This window comes from Gossypium arboreum, chromosome 8 (genome assembly GCF_025698485.1).
Source record: "Gossypium arboreum isolate Shixiya-1 chromosome 8, ASM2569848v2, whole genome shotgun sequence".
Lineage (NCBI taxonomy): Eukaryota > Viridiplantae > Streptophyta > Magnoliopsida > Malvales > Malvaceae > Gossypium > Gossypium arboreum.
This window is the reverse complement of record NC_069077.1, coordinates 68,833,404-68,846,450: the sequence shown is the minus strand read 5'-3', so window position 1 is coordinate 68,846,450 and position 13,047 is coordinate 68,833,404. Positions and strand designations below refer to the sequence as shown.

The following is a 13,047-nucleotide window of genomic DNA, read 5'->3' as shown; positions in this document are numbered from 1 at the left end:
GATGATTTTGAGTTGAGCCATTGATGAAATTATGAGTTTTATGAAGTTTGATGATATTTTATGGAAGCTTGATGCTGGGTTAATATATTTTGTCTTTGGATTTTTTATGAGTTTGAGTAAAATGGGTTAAATTGTGAAATTTGTAAATTGATGGACTAAAATATGAAATAAATGAAATATGTGGACTTGTATGAGTACTATAAATATTCGGCTAAGTATAAGTTTAAAGAAATTTTGTGTATTTTGTGATTTTATGAATTAGGCACTAAATTGTTAAAATGTGAAAATGTGAGGGCTAATTTACAAAATACCCTAAATATGTATATATCGATTGATTTGAATGTATGTGTGATTGAATAAGTCAAATTTAAATTTATATAGATCAAGAACAAAAGAAAACAGAATTAGATTAGGGGAAGTTGAAAGTCGTTGAAAACAGGTGCAACATAATTTTTTAATATTAAATTTTTTTTCGTTTTAAAAAATTATTATTATATTATTATTTTTTAAAATATTTAAAATAATATATGGGTAAAAATACGAGTTTTATATGGGCGGGAAATACTTGAAAGCAGATTGAGCACATCGGTAGTAGCGACTAGTCGTGCTCGACAAGTAGGCACAATCGCCACGTCGACTCCCCTTCTCTTTTTTTTCTTCTTTCCGAATTGCCCTTGTGTTGCATATTTTCCTAAAATATTTGTTCTTTTTTAGCGAGATTTACAATACTCGCATAATATGTTGATGTGCCTAAATTTTTTGTAATTGAGCTGACAACCTATTTCGATATATAATTTTTTTTATTTAAAAATTTTATTTAAAAAAACTCCTCTTACCTAACCTAGTAAGAAACTTTAAATATAAATTTTATAGTTTTAGCGAAGATTTAAATATAAATTTAAATATTTTTAATAAAAATAAAATGTGCATGACATATTATACTGGTATTGGAAATCCTGTTAAAAAAGAACAAATATTTTACGAAAATGTGCAACACAAGGTCAATTCGGGAAAGAAGAAAAACAGAGAGCAGGGGAGCTGACGGTGTAGTTGTGCCTACCTATCAGGCGCGACTAGTTGCGCCTACCTGACAGGCTCGACCCGTTTCTGGTATTTCTTACCTGTATAAAACTCATATTTTTACCCATATATTATTTAAATATTTAAAAATATAATAATAATATAATAATAATTTTTTTATACGAAAAAAAATTTAATATTAAAAATGTGTTTGCTTGTCGTAGGCGCGACCCCAAAATCTATACCATTTTCACAATTAATCTGGCTGACAACCCATTTTCGTGTATAATTTTTTTTATAATATTAGGGTAAAAAACCCTAAATATCAATTTGTTCATTTTTAAACTTGACAAGACCAAAAATGTATTTTCTGTTATTCGAATTGTACAATTCAACTCGATTTAATCTCAAAACTCGAATTATTTATTCGATTTAACTCGAATAATTCAAATAACTAAATTCAATTAAATCAAAATTTAAATTTTTATTTTATTTTATTTTTTCAAATCGAATTAAAATTTGCTCCCTTATTAGCTTCTTCACTAAAAAAGAAAAAGGAACGTTCTTACTGTTCAATATTCGTATCACCATGTTATGTAGCCACCTCAGACAAGAATAAGGAGGGAGGCCATTGAGAGAAGCTACTAATGGCTGGATATATTTAAACCCCGTGAATGCAGAGTGGGAACTGAAGCTCTATTTCATTTATTTTCAAAATAATTTCGACTTGAAAGTGATCCCATAACAGACATAATGACAAAACCATGCCAAATTGTAAAAATATTAAGACACGAACCAGTCATCTGGATTAAGTTAAAGAGTTCTGCTTCACAACTATATAATACAAAAATACAATCTAAATTCATGGAGTGGGAACTGAGAACTGCAAAGCTTAACATGTTCAGCAAACGGCAGTCGTGTCGTGCTGGTTCGGACCCGGAGACCATTGTAGATCTAAGTTCGTAACATAACAGTAAGTTAATTACAGCCCTAGCACAGCACAGCAGTGCCTAATCACACACGAGGAAATAAAAAGGGGGGTCATTGCCCTTGGTGGGCACCAGCAAGCTTATTCAAGCAATCAGATGCTAGATTATACCTGTACCTATAATCAACATGTTGAGCCGAATCTCTTTCTGATTCCCACAACCCCTGAAAGGTTCTTCTGTTAGAACCATACTTCTCAAACTCTAGTCTCTGCCTTGGGGCACTCTGAGACCGGTACTTAGCCCGGAATGATTCCGTATTAGCCATGTAATTTGGGTGAACAGAAAATCCACTTAAATATCCCCATGAGCATTCACTACTTGCGAAAGGACTTCTTCTAGCACTACTTCCAGGTCTTGATGATGATGCAGAAAGCACTTGTGGGCTGTTGTCAATATCAGCAGTCCTTAAAATTACTTCATCTTTCCTTCCAGGATGTTTCAGAGAGCTTAATGGTAAAACTTCTGCTGAAAAGTTATCTGGTATTCGATTCGAACCTTTTCCTGATTGTTTTCTAGGGGAGTCATATGCCATGTAGGTCTGGTTATAATCAAAAGCTGAGCCATGCTGAGATGTCCTAAAGTTCCGGTTACATGGTGGGCAGTTCAAGTTTGGTTTCCAAGTATCTACTTCAAGGATTTTATCACTCTTCTCATCATCAGCATGCCTATGTATAAGCGGAGAATCTCTATGGTTATTCCTTAAGCTTTCTTCCATCCAATTGTCCAACCAATTCAAACCCATCCGTGCTTTCTCTAGATTGATGGTGTCCATTAGGTTTGAATTTGAACCACATCTCTGCATGAGAAAGAAGGAAAATTCAAGACTGATATGAATATCCAATTTTATAGCCAGTGCACTTAAACTCGTTATGGAGTAAGGTCCAGTGCTCAACTGATCAGGGAACCATACCTATGACTTTCAACTCATGTCTGAATCTAGTTTACCCTAACAACCCTAGCATCAAAAAGTTGAAGAATTTTGGAATCTGCAGTGCCAAACTGCTAATTAAGTAATACCTTTAGGATTGAGGGCCCATCATATTTAGTACTAAAAACATGAAGCTAGCATTCATCTTTTAAAGAATGTGCATGGACCTGCAAGTATATGTAGGAAAAAGTACGAGACGAACAGAGTGAACATACAGAAAAGTTATTCCCAGTAAGTTCACATACTATTCCTCCCTACTGTACATTATACTACACTGAAATGGTAACTCCTTTCTATTCAAATTATATACTCAGCTCGGTAAATTTTGTCTATACCAGAACGACAGTCATCCATTTGACCACAACTAATCAAATTTTGTAGACTAAAAGCAATCAAACTCCACTCAAAGATTTTCAAGTTAGATAAGCATAAGGCTTGGGTTAATCCTTATGCTTGAAACTCATGCCTTTGGTCAATGACATGTCATGTGCGTTCTCAAATTTTCTTTATGAAGAAGCAGTTTGGAAGCCAAAAATAAAAATAAAAATAAAAATAAAAAGCTTATGTGGCTTTAATCGTGTCTTTTAAACAGTGCCTTTAGTCAATGCAATAAAGTTCAAAATAAAGTCCTCCATGAAGATACTATAACTTTAAGTTTTGGTAAAACAAGTGGTCCCTCAATATTTTAATCCATTAGTGCTTTAGGAATCATGTGAGCTTAAAGAAAGCAGACGAAATGCCATGTTTTTAGCCTAAACCTCCTTCAAAATCATGTTTATATGCAAGTAGAGAAATTAAAATTGTGACTGAACATCAACAAGAGTAGAGGTCTGCTTACAGCATGCCGTGAATGGGATATCTTGCAGGTTGAATAGAAAGATTTTGTCATGTAAGAACGACTGGCACGGGCTCGAGCTTGAAGTCTGACCAATGTTTGCATGCGTCTAAGCATGTCTGCTGTTTGCTTCCTCACAATATGACCTCTCACCAGTGCTTGAAGCTTCACCAATGCTTTCAATGCCCTCAGTGCCCTCCGTGCCTAGACCAAGTGCCAGCAAAAGTAAAAGATCCAGCATCATTTCCATAAGAGACTATCCAAAACAAAAGATCTTTGCATAAGAAAAACAACAGACCGACATTTCTTTAGTCCTGCCAGAAGCTGAAGCATGTAATGATGCATTAGCCCAGAGATTCTAAAAAATTATTCACACCAGATCGACATCAATCCGGAAAAAAAACAGACAAATTGATAAAATCATTATCTATAGTGAAGTAACAGAAAAGAGAACAGCCTCTCCCACCTAGAGATCATACTAAATATTTCTTTTTAGTATTAACCAAGACTTTACAGCTTTCAAAAAAAGTTTAACCCTATTGTTTAATGAATAGCCACCTCAACAAAGTAACTTTGTCAATTAATTATTGCAAGCTGTGTCATCTCATATCTTCTCCTCTAACAACACTCCAGTTATATGGAAAACGTGAAGGAGGCCAAATGCAATGAATAGTCATGTATGTAACACCGGGAATGCACAAGGCATGGAAAAGAAACTTTAGCTGTTCTCTTTTCTTCATGATTTTTCATTTTTTTTCCCTAAAGCATGCATTTGTGAAATATGTGTGAAAAAAAGGGTATGATGGCATGATCCTACTTATTAAAATGATCATATACGTCTCGCATAACTTTAATGTATGAGTTCAAACCTCAATAAACATTGAACCGGTGACAAATTTAAAATACAGGAATAGAATCTAAAAGAAATTCCAAAACTAACTAGCTTTCAAAGGAAAATTAATAATGAGTGATAAAGTTAATGTTATAACATATAAAAAGTAGCCATCTGAGTTGGAAGCATTATTTCAGTTTTGGTAGAATATGAAGATAAATATTATCCAGCCTGCATGTTAATAATGAGAGATGTCTCAGAAAGCGAGCAACCAACTTTGGACGAAAATTTCTATAGAACAACCATTTGGGCAGAAATATTTTTGTCTGAATTCTTCTAAATCTTTTAACTGCTAGTCTTTAAAAACCAGTAGGAGACATGAGGGGAAAGACAAGATGAATTTAGTCAAACAAGTCTGTTGAGTATTTCAAATGGGTTAAACTCTGTATTTATATGATATGGTTACTATTCATGAATGTGATATCATAAGATTGATGCATGTCGATACATACTCTACTCTAGGATTAACACATGTTTTCTAGATATGAGTTCGCTTACATAGTGTGCGAACCTACATCGTGCAGTCTCATAGACGGTTACGAGCACCTTACATGCAAACTCAAAATGCAAACCGCGTAGAACACGGGTCAGAACCCAATCGGGTAATCAGGTTGGTACTGGTGAATATAATTACAAAGTCGTACGATGTTTCACATGCTACAATTCGTTCTGGCCAAATCCACCTCCTTTTTATTTCCCATCACTACACTTTTCTTTTTTAAGAATAGAAAGAAAAACCTCGTCTTCAATCTATCTTATTCTGTAAAGCTTCATTGAAGCAGTGTTTCATTGAGGTTTCTTTCAGCTTCTTTCCTAGGCCATCTATACCCAAGCGCACTAGGAAGCACATGACATCACACATAGTCAAAATGAAGTAGAACACACGTGTGGAAGACTTCCACGTACGCCATTACAATTTTGAAGGAATAAATGGACTTTTTTTCTTTTAAATAATAAAAATAAAAAGAGAGAGAGAGAGAAATGACGAATAAGACAGTGACGATGGTTAGAATGGTTTTAGAGGATAACAGGGAATCGCTTCTCGTCCCTTGTGAGTTGCTACTTGTGAAAGAAAAGCCTGATGGCGAAATGACCACCTTTCATTGTCGGCGTTTGTTACTCGCCCTTTTCAACACAGCTTTTTTTTTTTTTCTTGTTTCCTTCTTCTTCTTATGGGACCCTCAATTCCCAGTTGAAGCGTTTGTCAAGATGGGTGTCCTAAATACACTCTCAAAGCAACCTTCTAAGCATCTTTAAGCTCTAAAAATAATTTTTTTTAAAAAGGGGGCTTTTCAAGGTGTTTTTGAAATTTATAAAGGTGCAAGAGGGCTTAAAAGAATACCAAAAGAATACCAACGACAGCTCTGTTTCCAGTTGAAAAAACTCAGGAAAATAACTAACAAGAATTCTTAGCCGTCATCGGCAATAAATGAACCTAAAGCCCCAATTTAGGCAACGTAATAACAAAGTTCAAGCAAGAATAAGATAAAATTTAGAACAGAAGAAAAAACTAACCAGATAACCTCGAAAAGCGGACTGTATCTTAACAGCCGCCAGTTCTTGTGGGAGGCGTCGGTTGCTCCCATCGGCGCTTCCAACACCACCACTTGTCAGCCTAACAACCTCGGCAGCCGCATGCGCTGCTGCCAGAGCAGCCTCAGCTACAGCAGCAGTGGCGGCTGCTACTGCTATGGCGCGCTTGTTGGCATCCAATGTGCCATTGCCTGGACCAGAAAGGGCATCAAGATGAGAAGTCGAAGACGTAGGATGGGAAGATCTGTTAAAGCTCCAACGCCTCCTGTCTTCGTCGGGGCGGGGTTGGGTAGGCTTCTTGGCGCCAAAGAGTCGCCGGAAAAGGCCCATGATTCATTGCCTGTGAACTAGACGAGCACCTGAAGGCATGGTTAATTGTAGTATAATCATATTTTTCTTTTGTGTGTGAAAAACAACGAGAGAAACAGAAAGGAGTTAAAAGGGAAGAGCCGGAGAAACTTGGGATTTTGTACCTAATGAAACGAACCACAACTCACAAGACCCAAACGATACGCGTCTCTAAGACATCATGTATTACACGCGCATGCGTTTGCTCAACATTAGGGGAGAAATAGGAAAAAATCGAAAAAAATCTTCAATTATCTTTGAGTTAATTGAGTTATACAAATCAAGTTTAACTTTTTAAAATTTTGAATCTAAGTCGAATTAAATTTTTAAATTCGATTAATTCAAATTATTCGAATAAATCAAATATAATAGTATATTATTTTAATTTTTAAATTCATAGTCTAATTAATAATTATTTTACATTTTTCTTCTTAAATCCGTTCACTTTCCTTCGTCTTTCGCACCATTTTCATCCTTCTTCAGTTCTTCTTCATCAGTTTATGAGATTAGGCAAATCCCTCACCTATTTTCGATCTCCCGTCCCTCGCCGCAGCTATTGCTATTGAGTGTTGTTGATACCATTGTTGTAAAATTTGTTGTTGTGGCAAAGGTTGTTGATGTTGTTATTGTAAAACAAACTGCCATTGGATCTCTGAAACTAGTGTTCCTTCTAGCCACTCCGTTCTCTTCCGTCTTCACTTCTAACCTCATACCTAATAGTCCAGGTTTGGTTATGAAACAATTTTGCTTTTATTTAGGTTTGTTGGATTACTATAGGTTCGGCTTATTACCTCTTTCACTCACGAACTAACAAATTGCAAATTTGCTCAGCCCAAAGACGAAGAGTAGCAATTGACTTCTTTGTTCATTGCACTAATTTTTTTTCTTATATTTTATTATGGAAATCAAGACTTGAAGTTTAGTAATTTTTTATTTTTTTTGGCCAGTAGAAATTTTTTAATTTACTAATTTGGTGTATTGTTTTTGCCAGTCAATTTATGTAAATCCGAGGACCGTCGTTGAATCGAGGAAATCCCGATCTTATAGATGTCTTCCTCAACTTTCAGAATGAAAGGTAACCCCATAATTTTTTTTTACTGTTATAGTTGTTGATAAGCATCAATGTCTCTACTTTTTGCTTATTATTTAAGTTGGAATAACAACTTTGCATTTGGATCCTGTTTTGAATAAATTTTGGAATCGTGCTTAAAATAATTAATTAAAGACTTTTAAGATGTTAAATCCCTAATTGATTTTGAAACAACACGAAAGTTATTTTTTAATTTAACTCAAATAAATATATTTTATTCGATTTGAATTTTATCTCACTCAACTTGATTCGAAAAATTTTCAAATAGAGTTAGGGTGATAAAATAAGATTCGTCAACTCAATTAACATGAAATTATTTCATTTGATTCGATTCAATCAAACGCTTACCCCTACTTAACATTATGATAAAACATGCATATTTTCGATAAGCTTAGATGTGTGCATTTATTTTGCAAAAGCTTTCGAAATCTTTTTATAATTTCCTTTTAAAAGGTAAATAGCATATATAATCATTATAAAATTACCTTTCAATGATTTTTTTTCAATTACGAAATCATCCTTAATGTTATTGAATTGCTGTAAAATAATCATTCATTCCGTAATTATTGTTAATGGAGTAATGACAAATTAGTATAATTAGTTAAATTTGCCACATATTTTTCATGTATTTTGTTTCATAATTAATTTATATTTATTATATTTTATTAACAAATAAATTGGTTCTTACTTTTGCAAACCCTAACTTCACTCATTTTTATGGTTACCTATTTGTTTTTTTTCCCGACATTGAAGTCGTAAAAAAAAGAAGAAGATGGAGCTGTCCATTATGATTCTAGAATGCTATTGTGGAAACCCAATTTCTTTTAAGAACTTCTTGGTCTAATAAAAATCCATGTATATTCTATTTTTGCAAAAACTATGGTTATGGGTATCACAAGCTCTATATTCTCTTAGAAGGTATAATCCACTTTTGGCGGCTCATAATATTTCATTGGGTTATTAAGAAAAGTGAAAACAATAGAGAGGAAAAAAAAAAGAAAGAGGGAATAATGTGTGTAATGCTCTGGATTTTTTGGGAATCAAAAGAATCAATTTTGATATGATTTTTTAAACCGAGCTAAGTCTCGATATGGTATAAATGGATGGTGTTATCGGAATGCTAACATGGAAAATACCTTTAATTTATTCAAGAAATTTTAAAATTAAAAACATTTTCATAAAACTATAGAAAATATTTAAATTCTATTCAAAATGAGTTTTATGTTTTCCAAAACAAAGTTAAAATATCTTAAAATGTCAATTAAAGCAAAAGAACTAAGTAATTTGTAAAATGTAAGAATGTTACTTAATTTGTTAAAGGTTACTTAGATCCTTAAAGAATTTTATAAGAAATTAAATAAAACCAAAAGAGTAAAGGTATGTTCCACCACCACCTAGGCGGCCAAAGCTCCCGCCTAGGTGGAATTGGAGTTATTAGTTGTATTTTCGATAAAGAGTCACTCAGGCGGCTTGAGCTATGCTCAAGTGATAATGTAATTAGTTGTGACAGCCTTAAAACGACCCTAGTCGGAATGTGGTTTCGGGACCACAAAACCGAGGCATAAAAATAATTTAATATTCATTTTGATGCCTATGATATGTGTTAATTGTGTGTGACATTTTGATGATTTGATTTAGGGTTATAAATGTGAATTTCACTAAAAGGACCTAGTAGTAAACTTTGAAATTAGGATAGGAAATGTGTGATGACTAATTGAAGCATGCATGCAAAACAATGGTTTTGCATGTCAAATACTCTCTTTTTATAAGTGGTGGCCGGCCATGACAAAGGAGGATGGGCGAAACATGTCATAGACATGTTTTGTTGGTGCAATATGGGAGGAAACATTAAACTAAGGTGAGGAATAAAGAAATGAAAAAAAAAAAGGAAAGAAGGTGTGTGATCCCCCCCCCCATTGCCGTGAGTTGAAGAAAAAGGAAAAAAAATTTTGTTCATCCTTTCTTTGAGCCAAAACTAGGAAGAAAAAGAAAAAAAAGAGAAAAGTAAAGCTTCATCCTTGGGTTCTTCTTGGCCGGTTTGAAAGGAGAAAGGTTGAAGATATTCGGCCATATTTGCATCTAAGTTAAGGTATGTTTGATGGTGTTCCATGAGATTCATGCATGTTTTTAGTTGCTAGCTTGAGTTCTAATTAGTCCATGGTTCAAAACTTTGCTATGTCATGGGGATGATATTCGGCCAAGGTGGATTTTGTGTTGATGCCATTGCATGTTAAATATGAAGCTTGCTAATGATACATGTGATGGTGGATTGATGGCTCTTGGACCTTCTTTTTAGCATTTTGGAGTGAGACATTAAGTTCTTTGTTTAACCATGACCAAAATCGAAATGATATGGTGTTGTGATGTATTCGACCATGGTATATCCATAAGAATGATTTATGCTTATTGCATGGTAGGTAAGATTTGTGTTTTGGATATATGTTTGTATTTGGTTATAATCAACTTGAGATTCGGCCCTTGCACCTATATGTATATATGTTTGCACATGATGTATTGGTATGACATATATACTATCACAAGGTATATATTTACTTGTGATGATGTTTCAGTTATGAAGTAAATGATAAATGTGTATTGAGCTACAATAGGTAATGCATTAGTTAGTAAAATGTATGCCATTCATGTGTGGTATTAAACATGTAATTGGCCTCAACACCAACATGCATAATCGGCCACATGAATGAGTACCTAGGTTGATGTGTTGTTCGGCCATGAGTAAGCATGTTGAAGGCTTTATTTTGACTTAGAAAATTCGGCTAAGGAGAGTACTAACAAATGTGTTGAGTTTAATTCATGAATTCCGTATATATGTGACTTTAATATCTAATGAATATATGTGGGCTAAGTACCTTGAATTCCTCTTGTCGATGCTCAAATGATTAAATCAATTTATTTGTTAAATTAAACTCAAGAGAAAAGGGGGACTAAATCCGATAAGGGGAAGGAAAAAGTGAGCGAATAGCCGTCGAAATCGTTCGACAACATCCGAGGTAAGTCTTCGAGTAACGACCCTACTTGAATTATATTGAAATGATTTGTCATATTATGGCGGATAGCCGAATGTGCGTAGGGACTACGCGGTAATGTCAATTGAAATCATGCTCTTTGTGTGTGGCTATTGAGCCGAAATTGGAAAGGTTTGATAAATGTTTTGTGGTTGAGCCTTAGTAACGAAAATGAAATATGGATGTGTCGTGATTATTGATATATGTGTACATGAGCATTTGAATGATACCCGGGCTAAGTCCCGAAGGCATTTATGCTAGTGATTATATCCGGGCTAAGACCCGAAGGCATTCGTGCGAGTTGTTATATCCGGGCTAAGAGCCGAAGGCATTCGTGCGAGTTGTTATATCCGGGCTAAGACCCGAAGGCATTTGTGCAAGTTACCAAATCCGGGTTAAGACCCGAAGGCAATTGCGCTTGTGGTTATATCCGGCTAAATTCCGAAGAAACTCGGTTTGAAGGTGAGCGTTTTGGTGCTGTAATAAATTCAATTAATACGCTCGAAAAACCCATACGATAAGGTATGTTTACATGTGCATCGGAAAAGTCAATTCGTTTGAAATAGTATTCGTTCAATCGACTAACGAACTTTCGGCTCTTAGATAGGTTGATACCTTGTGTGTGTATATGTTGATGAAGTGTGAAATAAGTATGATTATGAGAATGTGTATTAATAAAGTGATTCATTTAGCTATGTGAACGTAATACTTTAGTCAAAGCCGATTTCATTGCTTGAAACTTACTAAGCATTAAATTGCTTACCCCTTTGCTTTGGCTCTTTGTTTTCTAGATTTTGTTCGTTAGCTATCGGATTCGGGATCATCGAAGTCGAAGTCATCCACACTATCAAAGCCCTCTGGTACTCTTTTAGTTGAACTCTGGATATGGCATGTATAGGACTACCTTTTGTTGTTTTTCAAATACTTTTTGTGATGTATGTGTATGCGACCATGCGAAAATGGCTCATAGAAGTGGAGTATGGCATTAGACCATTTGTGTTTATGTATATGTATATGGTTTCATGATGTGGATATGGACTGGAATGGAAGTGTTGGGCAATGATCAGCCCTTGGAATGGCTAAATATGATCATATATGGACCTATGTATGACAAAACTCTAGTTGGTCCATGGAAATCACGAAATAGGTAAAGTTTACCTTGAAAACAGATGTTGACAGCTGCAGTGATGTGGATGTGAAAAATCACTAAAAATAGTAGGAATGGAATTAAATAGTGAATAAATTGTGTAAATTAACTTTGATGAATCTATTTTCATAGGATAGTAATGAAACGATCATATGAACAGTACGTTAAGAGATATTGAAGTTTTCGCGAGACAGGGCCAGAACGGTTTCTGGATTCCCTGTTCCGACTTTGGAAATTCATTGTAAATTAACCAGAGACAATTAGGAGTCATGCCATATATGTATAGATTCCTATTTGAGTCTAGTTTCTATAGAAACAAACGGCATCAGTATTGAAGCCCTGCACAGGGAGATATCCAAGTTGTAATGTGCGAAGGTTAGTGCAGTCGATCCCTGTAACATGGGAGACTTTAACTAATAAACTGTACTAATTGGCCCTACCAAAAATTCTAGAAAAAAATATGTAGATGGAAATATGAGTCTAGTTTCAGGAAAAATTTACGAAACTGATTTCCGAGTTTTGAAACTCAAGATATGAATTTTAAGGCGATAGTGACGCAGTAACCAACTAGTCTGGAAATTTTTAAAGGGACTGTGGAAATAATTAAGTTAAGTCTGTTAGCACCTCGTATTCGACTCCGGCCATGGTCGCGGGTACGGGGTGTTATATTAATATTAATTTCGTTAAGTTGTCGCTTAGATAGTAATCTAACCATTTATAATTTCATACTTCCATAAACATTGCCATATCATCTCAATGGTTTACGAAACATTATAAATCAATTTCTAAGCTTATTTAAACTCAAAATACATGGTATACCTGCACTGAGATGAATGGTGAAGTGGAACAACTCTAAGAAAACTGAAAGGAATTTGAGTTACAAATCAATTTTACATGTATTATTCAAAACTAAGTCCTTATGTACATGCCAAAATTCCCATACCACAACAAGATTTATAGATACATAATAGCCTCTAACGAAGAATGATTCGAAGCCCCCAAGCTTTGACCTTAAACTTCTTGTCGAGTCTTTTACCTACTCATTTTAAACAATTGTAACACTCCTTACTCGACCCGGTCATTGGATCAAACCTACGGGATGCCACATTCATTGCCGGAGCAACTACAATCAAATATATCCAGTATTTGACCATAAACATCCAAATATGATCCTTTCATGCATAAAACACGTTATATAAATATATTCGGGTCAAATATGAGCTTATGAAAGCTTAATAC

The 13,047-nt window shown here is 34.6% G+C and overlaps 1 protein-coding gene and 1 long non-coding RNA gene across 2 annotated transcripts; one reads left to right on the top strand and one right to left on the bottom strand.

Annotated features, from left to right (window-relative positions):
* Positions 1-1,702: 1,702 nt before the first annotated feature.
* On the bottom strand, positions 1,703-6,942 carry LOC108456983 (protein IQ-DOMAIN 24-like). The gene is made up of 4 exons (XM_017755768.2): positions 6,671-6,942; positions 6,180-6,556; positions 3,776-3,976; positions 1,703-2,805 (listed from the first exon to the last, which is right to left on the bottom strand). Exons 2-4 carry the CDS (start codon positions 6,525-6,527, stop codon positions 2,062-2,064), a joined length of 1,293 nt encoding a protein of 430 aa, XP_017611257.1. The 5' UTR covers positions 6,528-6,556; positions 6,671-6,942; the 3' UTR covers positions 1,703-2,061.
* A 29-nt stretch (positions 6,943-6,971) lies between these two features.
* On the top strand, positions 6,972-11,829 carry LOC108456534 (uncharacterized). Its single transcript, XR_001866956.2, has 3 exons — positions 6,972-7,270; positions 7,537-7,620; positions 11,453-11,829. It is a non-coding gene; the product is annotated as an uncharacterized LOC108456534 (long non-coding RNA).
* Positions 11,830-13,047: the final 1,218 nt, after the last annotated feature.

Coding starts and splice junctions, on each gene's coding strand:
- LOC108456983 (XM_017755768.2), bottom strand. CDS start 6,527: ATGGGCCTTTTCCGGCGACTCTTTGGCGCCAAGAAGCCTACCCAACCC. Junction 3,977..6,179: donor CCGCTTTTCGAGGTTATCTG/GTTAGTTTTTTC, acceptor CACTTGGTCTAG/GCACGGAGGGCACTGAGGGC. Junction 2,806..3,775: donor TATCCCATTCACGGCATGCT/GTAAGCAGACCT, acceptor TTTCTCATGCAG/AGATGTGGTTCAAATTCAAA.